The 19,147-nt window shown below is 35.0% G+C and overlaps 1 protein-coding gene across 4 annotated transcripts in view; it reads right to left on the reverse strand.

The window, feature by feature from the left end:
• Positions 1–19,147, reverse strand: part of Dh44-R2 (Diuretic hormone 44 receptor 2) — a 39,710-nt gene that overhangs the window by 15,161 nt on the left and 5,402 nt on the right. For all 4 annotated transcript variants that reach the window (XM_073086528.1, XM_073086526.1, XM_073086524.1 and 1 more), the window contains exons 2-7: positions 15,300–15,393; positions 12,690–12,792; positions 10,428–10,508; positions 8,333–8,412; positions 2,390–2,515; positions 1,221–1,409 (exon numbers count right to left, since the gene is read on the reverse strand). In XM_073086528.1, coding sequence (XP_072942629.1) covers positions 1,221–1,409; positions 2,390–2,515; positions 8,333–8,412; positions 10,428–10,508; positions 12,690–12,792; positions 15,300–15,353 — 633 coding nt within the window. In that variant the 5' untranslated portion in view covers positions 15,354–15,393. The remainder of the gene's footprint in view (positions 1–1,220; positions 1,410–2,389; positions 2,516–8,332; positions 8,413–10,427; positions 10,509–12,689; positions 12,793–15,299; positions 15,394–19,147) is intronic.

Below are 19,147 nucleotides of genomic sequence, written 5' to 3' on the forward strand. Positions count from 1 at the left end.
AAAAAAAATTAGGTCGACAAAGATAAAAATACTAGGAATATGTTTTGGTTTCATGCTAAGTAAGAAAAGCACTATCTTAGAAGAGGGCGGATATATTTAATTTTGTTTGATGTTTAAAATATATTAATTTTATAAATTAAATCATACGTAAAACTGTATCAAAACCGATACGGGAAACAGCCGATTGATGGATTAATTTAGATCAGTCGGTGTCTTCTGCAACCGTTCAAATAAAATTAATGTGTCGGATCGGGAGATTTATTGTCTGTACTATCGAGGCTTCTTCTATGTAAAGGGTTCATTTTAATTAATGAAACGAGAAACAAGGCCGCAAAGGTCGTACACCGCTTATCTGGGGTAAAAATATTGAGTGTTGTTCGTTATAGCGGTCCTCGTTAATTAGGAATTAATAAAGAGGATGAAATAAAACGAAATAAAATGTAATCTGAGTGTTAATTTTCAATTTACTGGTTCTAATAAGTACGAGGATCTTGCTAAATTCGAAAAAATAAATTTTGTTGCTTAGAAAGCGTGAGTTAATATTGTACGTGTCAGTAATTACTCCGTAATTAGTGAGGAAATTAAGGTCCCGTTTATATTAACAGACATTCAGATTATATCGTTAGACTTGAGACATTATATCGTCAGACTGTGTGACATATAATCATATTTTTCTATTTTGGTACATATAAAAAAGTCAGCACTGTAAAGGATATCTATTTTTATCTGCTATGCTATCGGCATGCATCTGACTCTCGCTATGTTTGTAGATTGTCAGGAATTAGATAACTTTTAACTAATTATAGTAGCTTGCTATTGCACTTGAAGGGTTATAAAACTCATTAAGGTTTTTAAATCCACTTCGGTAGTTTTACGGTACGAATAATAGTAATCAATGGAATATGTTTATTTGTGTGTGTCAGAATGTTATCACAGAAGAGCTATAATTTGGTACTCCATGCACGATCACACTTGTGCCTGATTGAGAGTGAGCAATTGCTCAGGCGTGAAGTACTGCCTCACCTTGTTCAGAATGCAAAGATTTTTCGCTGCTGTTTTTGCTAGGGACTCAATGACGCGTTCAAAATTACTTAACATTAGGTAAGGTTGCAGATAAACGTAAGCCTTTTGTAAGTTAAAACTAATCGCCTATGGCGTTATAAGTTTTAAACGTAAAGGAAGATTGATGCTTCTGTTAACTATTTATAAAATTCACTTACTTGTGTGGACAGCATCAGCGCCCGTGTGTAGTCGAAGGCATGCGAGAACCACGAATCATCGTTAGGCCCGCACAGGACTAGCAGGTTCGTGATGCCCAGCAGTGGTATCAGGACCAGCAGTGCCTTAGTGGCCTTGCGGTATTGCTCCGTTTCCAGGGTGTTCGCTGAACGGAGTTTTGTTATGAGGACCTGTTGAATGATAGGTGAGTTTCAAAACACAACATACCCTTACCAAGAGATTTTCCGTTTTGACAAACATGACTGTTTTGGTATTTGTTTACGTATTTGCCCATACAATTTCCAATCAGAGCCCCTAGCGGATTGTGTCAGAACTTGGAAATTGTAAGGGCCAATACGTAAACAAATACCAAAACAGTCATATTTGTCAAAACGTAAAAACTCTTGGTAAGGGCACAGGTAATTAGAATCTTCTATTGTATTTCTAAAATATTTGAAAGGTTAAGGGGATGAGTTACAAAGCACAATAGTTCATTAGGATCTTCTATGTTTTGTCTTAAATATTTGAAACGTTCAGATAAGATTAAGAGGTACTAAATGCGTCCCACCAAGTGGCTATATCATGAATATCTAATAGGCATTCATTGTCACGTTTACACCACAATGATTACAATTCCTGGACATGATTCCGTATATGGTGACATATCCATATGTTGACAAATACTTAATATTTTACTATAAGATGCTATTCTAATGAATTTGCCAAAAAGACACGTCTTTTGCCATAAATGTTGCCTTATTGGCCATCTCAAAAATAAAGTAAGTTATTTCAGATTACTGTTTTATTACTTCTGCCCTTAATTTATAATTTTCCATACATTTAATGTTCTGAAACTTTTAGTTATTTTTTATCAGAATACTATGTCACCATCTGAGAGCATCGTAACGGCCCCACTACGTGGAGCAAATTTTAAAAGAGGTTGGTATTTAAATTTTATTTAGGCCCTTCTCCCACGGAGATATATGCAAAATGAAGACTGAGACGGCTTAAACAAACGAAAGAATGATGAGAATGAAAATAAATGAAGAATGAAAAGCAAAGAATGAATGAATATATGGAATTCGAGTAGCACCAGCAGGCGCCCTTTGGTGCGCGTCTTAGTCGCGTAGCTCGTAAATATCTCTGTGGGAGAAGCCTTAGCGTTACGTACCCACATAATCCTGATGAGAAAGAATAAGTTAAGAGCGAGTCCCACCAACGCGGGCGCCTTGTGGATCCAGTCGACTTGATGCTCGTGTATCCATAGACACATCTTTGTTTCGCCGGATATGGCTAACTGGACAAACAATAACTATTTCAAAAAATAAAATAAAAAAAATGTTGACGATGGTTTTTAAAAAGTATCCAAATATATAAAAGTAGAATAAGATTGTTTCTAGTAAAAAAATATTAAGGTCACGTGTTACTAAGGAGAAGAAGATGTATAAGTGTACAGAGTCCTCAGACAAGCGTTTTACTAAGTTTTTTCTAACGTAAAGTCGTTGTCAACCTATTATTATCCCTCTGCTAGGCACAGGGCTCCTTCCAGAGTGAGAGGGTGCAGGCCATAGTTCAACGCGCTAGCCAAGTGTGAATTGGTAGGCTTCACACACCTTTAAGAACCTTTTTTGAGAGCTCTCAGGCGAGTACGCTTCCTCAGGATGTTTTCTGTTATCGTTATATTAGAGAATGTTAAATCAGAGCAGCTTGCCTAAGATTCGAATCTCAGACACTTGGACTGAGAAGTCGAGTTTCGCTGCTTAAAGTAAAGAAACGCAAAAGAAATAAATAATTGCAATGGAACCTAACAGTGGTTCTGATACGATTGGGAAGGCACGGAACTACTCCGACGTAGTGATATAAATGTTACAAAAGAGTTGTTTAAATTATCTTTTACTCAATAACGAATATTAATTTTTTTAGTTCGGATAATTTCAATATTAGGTTTATGTAGTTGAGAAAACATTTCTATAAACATAAGGTATTTGTGTATTCAATGTATCAGTATTTTTTAATAACACTATTCTATCTTGTTCTATATTTGGCCTACAAGTCGTCGTTCAGTTTGTTGTTCTATTTTTACCCCGTCAGGCCGTCAGGGCGCTGAATTAATTTAAGTCACTGGATTTGTAAGGCACCGAAACCAATGTCTATAATGCCGAACACATTTACAAGGAGCTTAGAGGCTTAGGTTCTGTTTAAGGGTATTTGTTTTGTTTACGCTTTTGTAACGTCCAAATATTTTATAAACAACTTTAATACTAGTACTTTTATAGCTAGTTCTAGTAGTAAGTAGTCGTATTATAAAGAATAGAAGTAATATTTTGAAAACGTTTCTATCTTGAATAATAGCTGCTTTTTGAATATAAAAATATCAGCATAAATATCCTAACATATCTTTAATTGGTAAAATAAGAAGTCTGTTTTTTTAGAAACTGTACCTAATGTTATTTCAATCAATATTTAATTTTTACACAATACTCACTGGTAGTTTAATCATTGGCTTAAATAATGTGGTATTGTAATGATAGTATATCAGAATAAAAACATATTAATTATGATGAAGTACTGCAGGGCTGCTGGAAGAGATTTCATTTTGAAATAAGTAGTCCCTTGTTCTGTATTCTTAAAATGTTTTATATTAAACCAATTATATTTTATTACCATAGGTAATACATCTATGTATGTGGGAGAATGCTTCATTTCATATATAAATATTCCGTTTTTAAAATCACATGATATTAATTTCGAACTACCGCTCCGTATTAAAAATTGGCTACCTGTATCATGGTATAAAAAAGGGGCGCGCAACTGTCAACAGATCAGAAGTTGTCCAATAGTGGGCACGGCACGGTGGTGCTCTGAACTGTTTGGTGTTTTGCTTGGGTGTTATTGTTACTATGGTGGCATTAACGCTTATTCATTTAATTATTTTAGCTATATTTTTATAAATATTGGTTAAATTAGTTGAATCGAAATACCATTGTAGATCTACCTACCGGCGCGCCCACATGTATTAAACTCATTCCATTTACAAACACTTACAAATAAATGTATAAGGGTACCAATACACAAAGCAAAATGTGTCACAAAAGGTATTAGAATTAAAATACAATCGAACGATAGCTCCGGACTCGTTAAAAGTATCTCGCTTGCCGCAGCAATTATTACAAAGCCCAAAGGCCCAAAAGTGAAAAACTCGAGAAACTTCCACTAAGGAGTCGTCGCTTTCAAGTTTGTGAAGTATCAAACCGAGATTTACAATCCTGCTTTGTTTTAAAAGAACTTTAAGGGGTTTTTGACAACGACAGCTGAATATATTGTCTTTTATTTCCAAGTTTTTCTCAGTACTGTGATAAATCTAAGCAAATTTTACAGGCTCTAGATATATTCTCGTAGGTAAAGTTTATCTGTAGTATTTTAGTAATTAATGGGAGCCGAAGCAGTTATTGGCCGAAGTGTATGAATGTTCAGCTTTTAGCAGACAGGACGCTAATCCACGCATTTTTCATTTAATTAAATTAAAGGCGAGTGAGTATTGGAAATTAATAAATGCGAGTAACCCTACATGCCTATATGCTCCATAACATTGTCAAAATTTGCGAAGCGTAAAAGTGAATCACAACACCTTTTTGATCAGAATGTGTAATTATGTGTTACATGTGTATCTATGTACAAACTTCTAACTTATAAAAAATAACACACAGAAATTTTCAGATGTAAACGATTAAATTATTAATATTTAATGAGACACAGATAAAGTTACTCAATACTATTTTCTCCTATGTTTGTCAACCTATTTTCGTGTTTTTGGCTGCCAATGATGCGATATTGGTATCAAAAGAAAGGTGAATTTCAACCACTATGTGATTCCTAGTAATTCATATTAATCCTTGTCATTCTGAGATGAGAGTGCAGGATTAAGAGGAAGAGAGAAGAGTTCAATTATTACAGAGCGACAAAGCCTTTCAACGGATGTGGTTTAAATGAGGACATCCGGTGCGACCGGATACGTACAGACGAGTTGTTATTCGGAACACGCGTCGAGGGTAATGTTTTAGAAGACGATGGAATTTCCTCTTTAAAACCCATTTACGGGATAAAAATAAGGAAAGAAACCTCGATCAAAATGAAATTGGCGATAGAATAACGATTAATGACCGGAATTTTAAAGTGGTAGAACTCTTTGGTTCGAATCCGGCGGCACCACCGCCACATCAATTTCTGACTAATAACTGTTGTGTTCTGGTTTGAAGGGTGTGGTATAGTGGAGACATACTTTTTTGTAGGTATTCTAGCTTAGCCCTCACGGATACCCGAACATCTGTGGCCGACCTCAGGTAGGGATCGTATCTTATCGGGGCTAACTACAGATGTCCATGGGCGGCAGTAACCACTTTCCATCAAGTGGACTGTTTGCTCGTCTGCTATTCCTATTATAAAAAAAATAGAAATTAAGTAGTATAAAAAGATCTACAAAGGTTTTCTTCAAAGTAATGTCTCAGGATTCGGATCCAAAGATTTAGGTCCCTTATTTACATGGGATCTCCAAGTACAAAAGAAAGGATAAAGTGAATGAAGTAAATTTGGACAAATATCACTAAAAAAAGGTAGATTTATTTGTAAGTGTTCAAATATCTATCACTGATTGCCCAAAAGAAATTGGTCTTTATTTCAAATGGTCAAAAAATGTTGCGTATATTTTTTTGCTTTTTATTTGCGTAGTTCCATAGTAACTAATCGTATAGACTAATTAGATAACAGTGTAGTAAAACGAAATGGTATGCCTAATTTAGTTTTACTAGAGATCTCAGAGAGAGTAATTTTTCGGGTAAATGTTGTACCTTCTACGGTACAGGTACATTACTAGTACGATAAACATATCGTACTAATAATGTACCTTACCTATAATTTGGTACATTCGGCATCTGAAATGCATTAAGGGTTTTAACGTATGAGGTATTGTATCGACTCAATTATGGAAGTGATATTAGCTATATAAGTTTTAATAAGGCGCCTGCAAATAAAAAAAAATTCGCCAAGTACGAGTCGAACTCGCACATGAAGGCTTCCGTACTACCAAATGTTCATTATTTTAATTCATTTAATGATTTTCAACAATACCTAGTCATATGAAACAACAATAGATGGCGTTGGGGTGATGATGAATGATACGTAAATTTTCAACAATACTTAGTTGTATAACACACAAATAGATGGCGTTGGGGTGACAATGGGACGTAATCAAAGTATAATAAAATTAAAATAAGTATATTAAAATATGTTCTATGGTTCTTATTTGTATTTATTATAATACCAGTTATAGTAGTAAACGTATTATAAAAATTTCAACCGTCTTCCTCGTACAGTTTAACAGTTAGATCGAAAAATGCCGAAAAAATCCGGTTTGTTATATGGATACCCCCTTTAATATTCAACTTTATTTTATTTTTAGTATTTGTTGTTATAGCTGCCACCGTTATGCCTCCTCTGTCAAAATTTCATGTGTCTATCTATTACGGTTTAAGCGGTAGAGCCCTGTGACAGACGGACAGACGGACAGACAGCGAAGTCTTAGTAATAGGGTTCCGTTTTTACCCTTTGGGTACGGAACCCTAAAAAGCGAGGGGAGAGCGTACAGAGCCTTATTGCACTATTGTAATAAGTACTTGTTTATCTTTTTTCACATAAATACTTTTAAGCTGTGGGTTTTTTTTATTATATGTTTAATTATATATTATTTTGGTTGAGATGCACTTAATTTTATAATACCTTTCGTACTCGGATTGTCCTTAATTCTACGAAGTACGAACAAAATCTCATAATGCAGGCGGATATAGTTTAAATGAGGATATGTGGCCGAATATACTGAGCTTCCATTATTCATAGCACGTAATAACGAGGTCTAAGTATGATGACGTGAAAACTGTATAAAGTTTAGCTGGATTAGTTTACCGTTTTATATGTGAGATGTCGTTGTATTCGAATTAAATGGGAGTGGTATATAAAAGCGTAAATACTCACTCACTCACTCACTCACTCACTCACCGATTGACTAATCATCGCAAAACCTAAGATAATGAAGCTAGAATATATGAGTTTAATATGTAAGGTGTCGTTATACGAGTATCCCAATTAATTGGATGAGTTATAGAAAATAATAGAATTGTTAATATGATCAAAAAGAGGGGAGAGGAACAAGGTAGAAGATGTGATAGCTGTGGTTAAGAAACTTGGCCTCTCATTAGGAGTTTGAGGTTTTAATCCCAGGCACGTCTGATTTTCCAAACTAAAGTACGTCTTAGAAATTTATTATCAGTTGTTGTAAGTGTGAATTAAAACATCGTGAAGAAACCAGCACGACTGAGAGCTCCAAAAATATACGTATAATTTCTTTCTAGTTTGTGTGCAAGCGCGATGGACTATGGCCTACATTCCTCAATCTAAAAGGAGATGTGTGCCCAGCAGTGAGATAGTATTATTGATGATTATAAACGATTTTTTGTATAATTAAAAAAAACTAACAAAACTTAGTATCGGTATCACTGGGTGCGGAAACTTAATATTTAATTTCCATTTTAATATGTTTCATTATTGTAATACACTGAGCGTTCATTATTCATAGCACGTAGTAACGAGGTCTACGTTTCAGGTATGATGACGTGTAAACCGTATAAAGTTCAGTTGGATTAGTTTAAATATTTTGTCTTTCATAATAATATGGTTTAAGTTTACATTTATAATCGTTGCAGACATTTTTGTTGTAAAAATATACAAAAACATAATTAAGTCAAAAAATAAATAAAATAACTTTTTTTAATTTGTAAGAGCAATATTTATTGTTGATGAAAATGTAGAACGTAGTGAACTAATTCGTGATTATTGTAGTGGATTACGCTCTCAATTTTATTATTTACCTGTAGACCCGCTTGTCGTAGGCATACCTCACGGGTCTGACGCATAGTTTTGGTTTTCTGTTCTGGGTCTAGATGTTAGTGATAAGATCACCACGAGGTTTTGTTTAATGCGTATGGTACTTAAGCCATAAGCAATCCTAACATTGGGCAATGATGTTGAATGAGATGATAGTAATGAAATTTTTTCATATACTTACACCATCGGGACCCGTAGATGGTACAACTGATACCAGGCATCTTGATATTACCCAAATTATTATAAATATAGCTGGAGCGCCTGTAAAGAAAAATACAAATTAATAAAACGTAAACGATAATGAATGAACAGTAAAGATAAACATATCCATATATATGGACATATGGGATAAAATATAACCACATTTCTGATTTATTTAATGTGGCGAATAAATAAAAAAAATCACGCATATCGCTTCATGCTTCATCGTATCCAGGTTCTACCTCAGGTCAACCAAGCATCTGCATGCTAGATATTTGTTTGTTTCGTGCACAGCGGGTTCCAGGTTCGATCGTCGTTCAAGCAAGGATCTATATGTTAGATACGTTTCTGTATTCTTTGTCATTTGTATGTGAGTCTTCAGCATCCATATGGGAAAGTTTTATTGACTATATTGAAAGTGTATACAGGATTATTTATTTACTTATTAATTCCTTTAAGTCTTGGCTTCGAAGAAATATCGAATATGTTATAATTAATAATTGTATAACGTTAGCGAGCGAACTAAATTATTATTCTAAGAAGCTTTCAAAAACATATAAAACTGTAGGATCTTTCGGAGGCCGCTCAAATACAGTTTTCTAAAGCTTTAGCAGCTTAATTATGTATTCCGTGTGGTAAGAGCTTGTAAGCTCGCGTTAGTATTCAAAATTAAGCCCTTGGCTACGAAACATTCATTTCTCTTTTGAGTAGAAATTCAACGAAAGTTGTTTATTAACATAATTTAACATGTTTATTATGGGTGATGTAAAATTTTGGTGTATTTTGTTTTTTTTATAATATAGGAGTAGAAGACGAGCATGCAGTCCAACTGATGGTAAGTGGCTACTGCCGCCCATCGACATCTGTAATCAACCCCAGATAGGATTAGATATTCCTACCTATGGTTGGCCACAGATGCGCCGCTACCCCTGAGGACTAAGCTGGAACGTCTCGGAAAAGTATGTCTCCCTTACCACAGTGTATAAAATTTTACCAACATACACATATTATGATGTTACTTAGTTGAAATAAATCTGTCTAATAATAGCGTCGTAAGGTTTTATTGAAGGGTAAAATAACGAGGGGCTAACCTAACCTAACCTAACCTAATTCTGAGTAGTTTACATTAATGAGACGTTTTTAGTTTACTTCTCTTGTTTTGTCTATTGGATATATTTATGAATGTCATATGATATATTTATGAATGGGTGGCCACGTATCATTAAATGTACTGGAAGACCCAAACTTGTGTGCATTTGTTTGAACTCTTCTGGTTTTAACTCCAGAGGAACCGCTACCACAATAATACTGCTATTATAAGGCAAAAACGTGTGGCGGTGGTGCGGTCATTCTGATCCAATTAGGAAGCCTACCACATTTAAACATATAATACATACTATTAAATTAATATATATAAAACAAACGATAAAAGTTTCTCTATAATTGTTTTACCTACTTATAAAATAAATACCCCATTTAAATATAGAAGCAATTTTAATAATAGTTGAAAATGAAATACTAAATTTTCAAACTTGTTATGCGCTGTCAAAAGCATAAAAGGTTAAAGTTGTATTGAATTGTTTTAAGTATGTTCTCTTTACTCTTTTGTTGTTACTTGTAGATATTATTTGTTCACAGTTAAACAAGATTTCTACAAGTTTATAATTGTTACAATTCACTTAATGTTAACTAACTTAAATTATAATTGAAACAACGTCTACGAAACACTTAAAATGTAAGAAATAGTAAGTAATAATTATAAACAAGAATTAAGAAAATTGATCCATTCTTATTTTTCTGAGTGGTCTCTTGTAATTACTTCTGTATCATTCTCTCTTTACTACTTTTTATTTAATATTTAATTCTAACTAGTTCCACTATAAATAGTGACGGTGTGACGGTTCATTGTCATACATATTTTTATTTCTTTCACACAGAATATTACAATGTTAAAGGACAATACTTTAAGTGAGTGAGTACCATTAACAGTATTTCATGTAGACTTAAGATACATTTTATATATAAAAAAAAAAAAATCAACTCGCCATATATAATAAAAAAAATGTTAAACTCACCCCAGCCAATTGTTGTGTACACCTTCAGCTTAATATTCTCAGCGGTGAACGTTTCCACAACTAACATATAGAGGTATAGACCTGAAAAATATTTATATATCAACATTGATGTTTTTAATAGTATTGAAGACTACTTACTAAATAGACACTTTGGCTCACCGCCACTTTGGCTACTATCTTGACCAGATGGTAGATTTAGCGATTAAGTAGTGGTTAATGTGACACAGATGTGTATATAAGCATGACTGTGCTCGGCGCCTATTTAGTAGTTATTTTTATAATATAGGAGTAGCAGACGAGCATGCAGTCCACCTGATGGTAAGTTGAAGTTAAGATGGTAAGGCTACTGCCGCCCATGGACATCTGTAATCAACCCCAGATAAGATTAGATATTTCTATCTGAGGTCGGCCACAGATGCGCCGCTACCCCTGAGGACTAAGCTAGAACGCCTCAGAAAAGTATATCTCCCTTACCACACCCTTCAAAACAGAACACAGTAGCGCCTAACACTACTGTTATTACAACATGTGCCGCTCGTCGAGAACTTGAACAACAAATTGATCGCCAGAGTGTGAGCGGATTAAGTAGCTTCTGAGTAACTTAAGCGACTCTGGGAGTCTATGCAACTATCTATTGGCCAATGGACGATCGGCCACAATTGGTGATTTTTCATACAGATAATTCTGTAAACAACCATCGGTATGCAGAGAAACAGAATGACTCGTTGATTGCGATGGACGTGACCCACACATAAGGCCAATTATTATTATATTCGTAAAATCCCATTTTTTTGGGAGAAATCTAAGTTCAGAAGTGGTCTTTTAAGGGCGGTTTGACGAAAAGATCTATATTTGAAGTCTGTTTCTAAGCTTAGAAAGTAGAAAAGATAGACAAAAAGTGAAAAACGTTATATTTACATCATATATTATCTAAACAGGAACAAAAAAAATAACATTAAATTTTAAATGACAGACAAACAAGGGCCTCAATGTTATAGTTATACTAAAAATATATCATAGAATGAAAATAAGATTGTTCAAGATAATACAATTACAGTTACTTCATCATCAACCCATTATTGTCCCACTGCTGGGCACGGGTCTCCTCTCAGAATGAAAAGGATTAGGCCTTAGTCCATCGCGCTGGCCAAGTGCGTATTGGTAGACTTCACATACTTATGAGATTTTTTTTATTTTTATAAATCTCTTAGGTATGCAGGTTTCCTCACGATGTTTTCCTTCACCGTTTAGCAAGTGATAATTAATTTCTAATACGCACATAACTTTGAAAAATCAGAGGTGCGTGCCTGGGATTTCAACCTCGGACTCCTCGATCGAGAGGCCGAGTTTCTTAACCACTAGGCTATCACTGCTATTGCTATTACAGTTACTATTAGGGATAAAACAAATTATAATATCATTCCATCTTAAAATAAAGCAAAACAAATTGGATAAGACCTTCAAGATAAAACTTCATAAAATGTAAAAGATTCTGCGAAGTCCAATTTTTCTCAATTTAGACTTTGTATGGATTCATAAGATATATTACGATCAAACGAATTACGATTCAATTGGGTTTGGGATCGGGCGGAGTATAAATATCATTATTAGATTTGACTGTAAAGAAAATGTTTGTTGAAGATTACTTTTAAAGTAACAAATTATGTTTTGTTTTAATAAATTAGGTAGTTCCATAACTTGTGTAACTACAATAGTAAATTAGTTCGCGAATTATGAAACAAATGCTAAAGTTACTAAGATAATTTAAATATAAGATATTAGTTAGTTGAAGGCAATCGTAAATGTACAAATTTTACTTGGAAAACAATAATTGATGTTTATATTCGAACTAATATAAATGTGAATGGAGGCCGGTCTGTAATTCTATCACGGTTAACAAAAAAAATTGTTATCGACATACTTTACATCTTTAGGAAGGACATAAGCAAATTTTTGAAAATAATTTTCTGTGGGTAAAATGGTGTTGAAAAATTGAGCCTTAAATTTTCGAATTTACGAATATAAAAATAGTTACATTACAAACAATTAACACTAATTATTATCGCTGAGGTATTATTAAAGTTACTATAGGTAGGTATATTTTCTTTATGAGTTTTAAGTAACGATCATCTGCAACCAACTCCATGTATAACAGGGTCTCAGGGTCAAAAGCTGAACTCAGCTGGGTTACCACTCTTGAGGACTAAGTCGCCTTATATGTTTAGCCAGTACATATTTTATTTTAATTAAAGAAAATTTTACCTTCAACTAGCATCCAGAAGAAATTTGTGAGGTAGAAGTAATGCATACATATCACTAGAATCATACACGATGTCTGATCTTGTTGCGCCTCGTCAGACCAGTTCTGGAAAAAAATATATGACAAAATATATTTAAGAAGATAATCTTTACATCTTGATTTTAGAGAATATAAATAGTTAAAGAATAATCCACTTAGTGGTAATTGAAGTAAAAGCCTTCGTTCGACTCTGGAGGCACCATCGTCACATAAAATTATGTATAACAACAGCGTTAAGCTCTGCTTTTGAGAGTGTGGTAAGGGGCTGATATTTATACACTAAGCAGAATCGCTTGACTTACTGTTATAAGCAGAAACATTTGTGTATGTGATGGTTCTGGAATCGAACCTTGAAAGGGTTTTACTACTATAAACGATTAATATTACGTCTGTTATTAATAAATAAACTTTGGTGGGCAAACATTGTATAGACTGATTTAGTAACAAATACATCTTATATATAAAATTCTCATATCACAATGTTAGTTACCGTACTCCTCCGAAACCGCTTTACCGATTTTCATCAAATTTTATATGCATATTCAGTAGGTCTGAGAATCAGCTAATATCTATTTTTCATATCCCTAAGTAATAAGGGTTGATCACTCTTTACATTTTTTTATTTATATGGCAACACAACGTTTGCCGGGTCAGCTAGTAACATATAAATATGAAACAATACAAAAGGTGGCCTAAACAGCCAATCGCTAAACAGCGATTTATTCCAGGCAACCTCACGGTAATAATTACTAAAAATATTGCGGTTTAATAATAAATGAACTACCTATCCATTTTCCAGGGTTAAAAGGTAAATTGGGAATGAGCTTAGGATTTAATAATTGAGGGTTGTAAAGAATGAAATGAGTAAATGTTGAATTATATGGGCTGCCGGTTTAACCTAAAAAACCGGTGGTAAAGCAAACGAGCGACCTACTTTATCCCATTGTTCTGGCTTTGTTTAGTTAAGTTTAACTGGAACCATTAAAAGAAGTAAGTACGTACGTGTATAATGGTACAGAACTTTTCCACATATAAAAAAAATGTTAGCAATAAAAATGTTAGCGAACATAACTGTGGGATATATTGATAAATGTCAAAAGTTAGGTATGTGTTACATTTGAAAACACAAAATTGAAAAACTTAATCTTGGTGGCGTCGTCGTTAGCTGTTAAAATTAAAGTCAAATTAATTGGCTATACATAAGCTATCGTACGAGTAAAACATAGATATTCTAGACAAATTGCCACCGTTCACTGTGCAAATTGCCAGTATAAAAAGCTTGCCCTCATCGACTATGGCTTAAATTGGCATACGACAGTCTCAATTATTCAACAGATGCGTCCATTACTAAACAGGATTTCAGCTTTACCAAGCATGTCCGTTTGCATTCATGTCCGTGCATAAGGGTTTATTTATATTGACAGACATAGTAGTAGGGGAGCCCAGGATGCTAAATGTGTAGAAACTCGAGCGTCATTGGGACCTATACGATTGTGTAAATTAGACATTAGAATGAAGAAAAGGTTATATGATATTTTTCGATTCAGCGGGGGGTTTTCTCATTCTGCCGATTTGAAAAAAAAATTGTATGAGAATGTATGAAGAATAATGTATTCTCCTAAAAATGCGCCTTTCCCTTTAGTTTGTGATGCATTATTACTTCCCAGGGATTCATGCTAATAAGTGACTTTATCAGATAGCATAATAATACAGGATATCTTTTTTTCAAAATGACTTTTTTTCACTACTGCGTCGTGTGGTAATTGGCAGATTATGAGCTTCTCGTTTTCTAGCATTATTTCCATTATATTAAAGAGAAAATTGACCACGCTCGAGCGTGTCCAGTAATTGATTTTTTTGATTTTGCAAACTCCCCGACATAGAAAGCTCATTTATGGTTTAGGATACTCTTCAGGGTGTAATCTCCCATATCTTAGTCTGACGCGCTCGAGATACTTCCGAAATCCCCTCTTGGGCTCCCCAAATATAGCGCGTACCGTGGTAGAAAAAAATGTATTCTCCCATACAATTTGTGACAGTGAATTTATATCTACCGTTACGTACATAGACATATAGGCGGTACCTGTTAAAATATTGTATACAAAATATGATTTTGCCTGTGTTTGATACGTTCAATGTGTGAATATAAACCTAATTCCTACATAATATCTTGATTTATTGATTGTTTTGTGTTATAGATTTTTTGAGCATTGTGCGGGTTTGTGTACATGAGGCTTAATTTGTTGAAATTTTAAATTATAGACAGACATTTTGATATCAAATATTTCTATAGATAGGTATAAGTATTCTGATTAAATAGCGAATCGATTTGAATTGAATTACGCCCGCTTTTAATAATAAAAGCAATCTATCTAAGTCAAGCTGTCTATCCAATGTCCTACCCATTTTGACAGTAGCGCCTAACACTGCTGTCATTAGGTAGAAATAGATGTGGCGGTGGTGCCGCCGGAGTCGAACCACAAAGAGTTCTATCACCTTCAACATAACTGATAAACATGAGGTATGAATCAGCCAATACGTAAAAAACTTAAAGTAAAAATCTTTATACTCACTTGTAAAGCTAAATTTAACATCCAACTGCAGGCAGACAGTATGTAGGTTGACATAAGATTTGTATGTATCGTATTCCTAAGACATCTGAGATCCCTGAAACAATAAAGAAATGCTAAAGTAATATGATAATATCAAAGGCGAATACACGGTACTGCGAAATTGTTATATGGTACAAGATTGCGTAGCGCACACTCGGTCATGTCGTGTTACGTACGTCTTACTTATAAACTACTAACTTCTACCTTTTTTATTTATGAGGGGAAACCATCAAAAGGTACCCGACGAAGTGGGAGCGACGCCGGGTTATGTGGGTTTTTTACCGCACTAAAACCCCTCGGTGGCCGTCCCCAGCGCTTGTTGGAGAATTCCGGGTCTCCGAACACCACCGGAGGCCTCGAAGCGCGATGCACCGATCGGGCTCCGCCCTGGTGGAGCAGTTTCCGCTTCTCCCCCACCTTCTGATATTAACAATGGTACGTAACCACACTTACCGCCGTCCTTCCCGGAGTCGGTTGCGGTTCAAGCTCCCCGCCCGCCGCAAATTCTTGCCGCCCGCAAATCTGGGGGCCCCCTTTTAGTCGTCTCTTACGACCGGCAGCGGATATCGTAACCCTATTTTAGTACTACCCGGGACTAGAGGGACAACTAATTTTTACCTGCGGCTTTGCTCTCAGTCAGAGGTCGATAACAATACAATAATTTAATAATATCGTTGTTAAGCTCATCAGGATGACGTACTGACGTATAGGCAAGGTGAAAATTATATTTTTTTCGCAAAGTGAGGTCTCCCGCTAAGCTAGTTGACTTCTGAGTTCCGACAGTCTCCAAGTTATTGAGGAGATTTCGATAGCGTGATTCAGTAATAGCGATAGGGCCGTCTTTTGATTTACGTAAATCATGAGGAAACCTGCAGCTTGACTTTCTACAATGACAAGTTTACCAATTTGCACTTATTCAGCGCAGTTGACCCTAAGGCCTAAAACCCCTTTCATCCTGAGAGAACCGAACTCAGCAGTGGGACAGTAATGGGTTGACGACGAACGCATTTATGTTCATAATTCATGTTATATGGGATTTTTAAAACTTCACACATGCGTCTAAAACTTCTACAAACATAATTATGTACATGTATTACGTAACACACTGTAGTAATACGTGTAAATAGATGCGGACGTGTTATTTACACTATTCACGTGTAGTGTGTGCTAATATGATAAGAGCAATCACTTTTAATTGCTACTTCCACCAAATCCAAAAATGTCTAACGGTGCAGAGTGCGGGCATCACTTTGCCGCATTTTGTAAATTGGGGTCAATTTGAGAAATTATAGTAACAAAGGTCAAAGTTGAAGCTCTTCGAATCAATAAGTCTGTCTCCAATCCCATCCATATATCCCATTCACCAACCTATTAAGGTCTAACGCTAGACATATGCCTCTCCTAATTGGCGCTATTGCAACCGGTCCCTTGCCTTCTAAATCCAGCAGTTTCACCGTTTTGCCGTCTTCAGGTCGTCGGTACACTTGATGGGCCGAACTGTTCTTATTTTGCCTAAACGCGATCGTCACGAGGATCTTTCTTTCCCATCCTGTCCCCAGCCGGTGTAGCGGTGACTTCGAATTTGATCCACAATAAGTTCTACCACCTTTAGCAGTATATTCAGAGCAGCAGTGGATATGACCATATCAACTCTCAAATGAAAGTAAACACCTCTTAAATATTATATGTATATAAAAGAGCAATGTTATCATTATCTTCACAAGACAATGGTTCTGTCCAAATTTGGCAAGTTACTGAACAAACTTTGTCTCGACGTAAGTTTGAGATTAGGGGAGACAACGGATGTTCGATGTGATAATGTCTAATTGAATACTCCGTTGGAGATTTCTGAATTCTGACTTTAATTGAAGAGATGATTTATTAGCAGGCATAGTCAATTTGAAGATGGCTTGATGAAAATATACATTAGGAAGTAAATTGATTACAATTTTTTTTTCTGGTAGGAAGGTAGAAGCACCATGTTTCGACAAGGGAGGTACTACCACAACACCTATTTTTAGCCTGAAGCAGTTCTGCGTTTCAATGGAAGACCGTGGATACCGGCTGACTTATGGAGAGACCATTTATTTATTTATTTATTTAGAACTTTACTATACCATAAAATTCGGTGTAAAAGGCGGACTTAATGCTAGTAGTATTCTATACTATGTAGTAGTAGTCAACCTTTCATCCATCAGACCATCTTAGTTTTCACGAGTGCCAACACATCAGGCAGGACGACTGATGTAGATGGTTATTCATGTCCATCCGTGACAGTGATGATTCGCTATTAGGTAGATTCATTCTTTACTATTCTTTACTACCTCAATTAAAAATATATTCGTATGATTTTGTCTTCAAATTAATTAGTTATAAAATTGTAGCATTTGATTGTTTCATTTATTTTGTTAATTAATATTTTCTCATTATTATTTCAAACTTTATTGTCAGCTGTTTCTATTATAAATTATTTTGCAAACTGTGTTATACAGTGTTTTCTTCTAGTTTAAAGTGCGGGAAAGCTCAAGAGTTCTAAGTGCTGAAGAGTAATTTAATTCTGTTTGAGGCTGCGTCCATGAGCGGCTGACCGTATCATTAAGGCTGACCGCAATGGACTATTGCTCGGGCGATATTTGCGTTGGCTACCATTTTGACGCTTAATCTTAAGAGCAGCCGCTTAATCGGTTCATTTTCGTCCATTGACGCCCAATTTGTTGTTTGACCCAAAAAAAAGGTACATGTTTGTTTTTTTCGGGAATTCCGTTAAAAATCGATTGTCTGCGCGTCTGTAACGATGCCTAAGCTACTAAACAATCGCGGAGCAACTTTTGCCAGTCACGTTATCACTACTTACGCTCATTATTATTAAAGAATCTATATTTTTTTGTCTACCAAAGATCAAAATTTGACTAATATAAAGAAATTGTCAAATATTGAATGGCTTGATAATTCATAATAGCTAAAGATTGCCAACGACAGTAGCTAATGACCGGTGAGACTAGAGCCAAAGGGAACTACATAAATATGTTATACTAGTTTGCTTCATGACAAAAACCGCTAAAAGGCACTTCAAGCTAATTAAGAACTATCTTTGTTAGAGAAATATCCTCTTTCCTTTGTTCAAAGATGTTAAAACTTGTCTTGCATAATTTTCCTGTTTACTCCGCAAACCGACTTTAAATTATTTTTATTAGGGATGACGATCTGAGATCGATAAATCGAGGAATCGATCTTTTGAGCAAAGAAAATCGATTATTTTAATCGATCTCCAGTAATGCATCTATTCAGTGAATTGATCTTTCATCCTAGAAAATCGAAAGTTGGTCTTTTCGAAATTGGTTGAATGTGTTATAGACATTTTTTGCTAACGGATACGTATTGCAGTGCTAGTTTGATCCTGATGACCTTTTTTTCTCGCTTTCTTAGCCCTTTTAGCTGAAGAGATCGAAGATTGATTTTTGGAGAACAGACTTTTTGGGCTTCAATTTTTGTGTGAATCGATTTATTGCACTTCGATTCGAATCGATTCAAGAATCGAGTTTTTCGGAATAAATCGCCATCCCTAATTTTTATCGCAAACAAACAAGTTGATAGAAAGAAAGCTCTGCTCCTTTGTGATAATCCGATAATTGATGAAGTAAAGAGGCTGTGGAAATCTTACAAATATTTTTATACGCTTTTCCTATTGTTGTAAAAAATGCGCGGATATTATTTTACTTTGTAAGTAAGCACTTCGGTTTTAGTCGGTTGAACCCATTTGAAGAGGAATTGTCTTTTGTATCCGACGACCTACGAAGAGGAGATATTGT

This window comes from Epargyreus clarus, unplaced genomic scaffold (genome assembly GCF_041222505.1).
Source record: "Epargyreus clarus isolate Ecla_fem2 unplaced genomic scaffold, WU_Ecla_fem_2.2 ptg000024l, whole genome shotgun sequence".
Taxonomy (NCBI): Eukaryota; Metazoa; Arthropoda; class Insecta; order Lepidoptera; family Hesperiidae; genus Epargyreus; species Epargyreus clarus.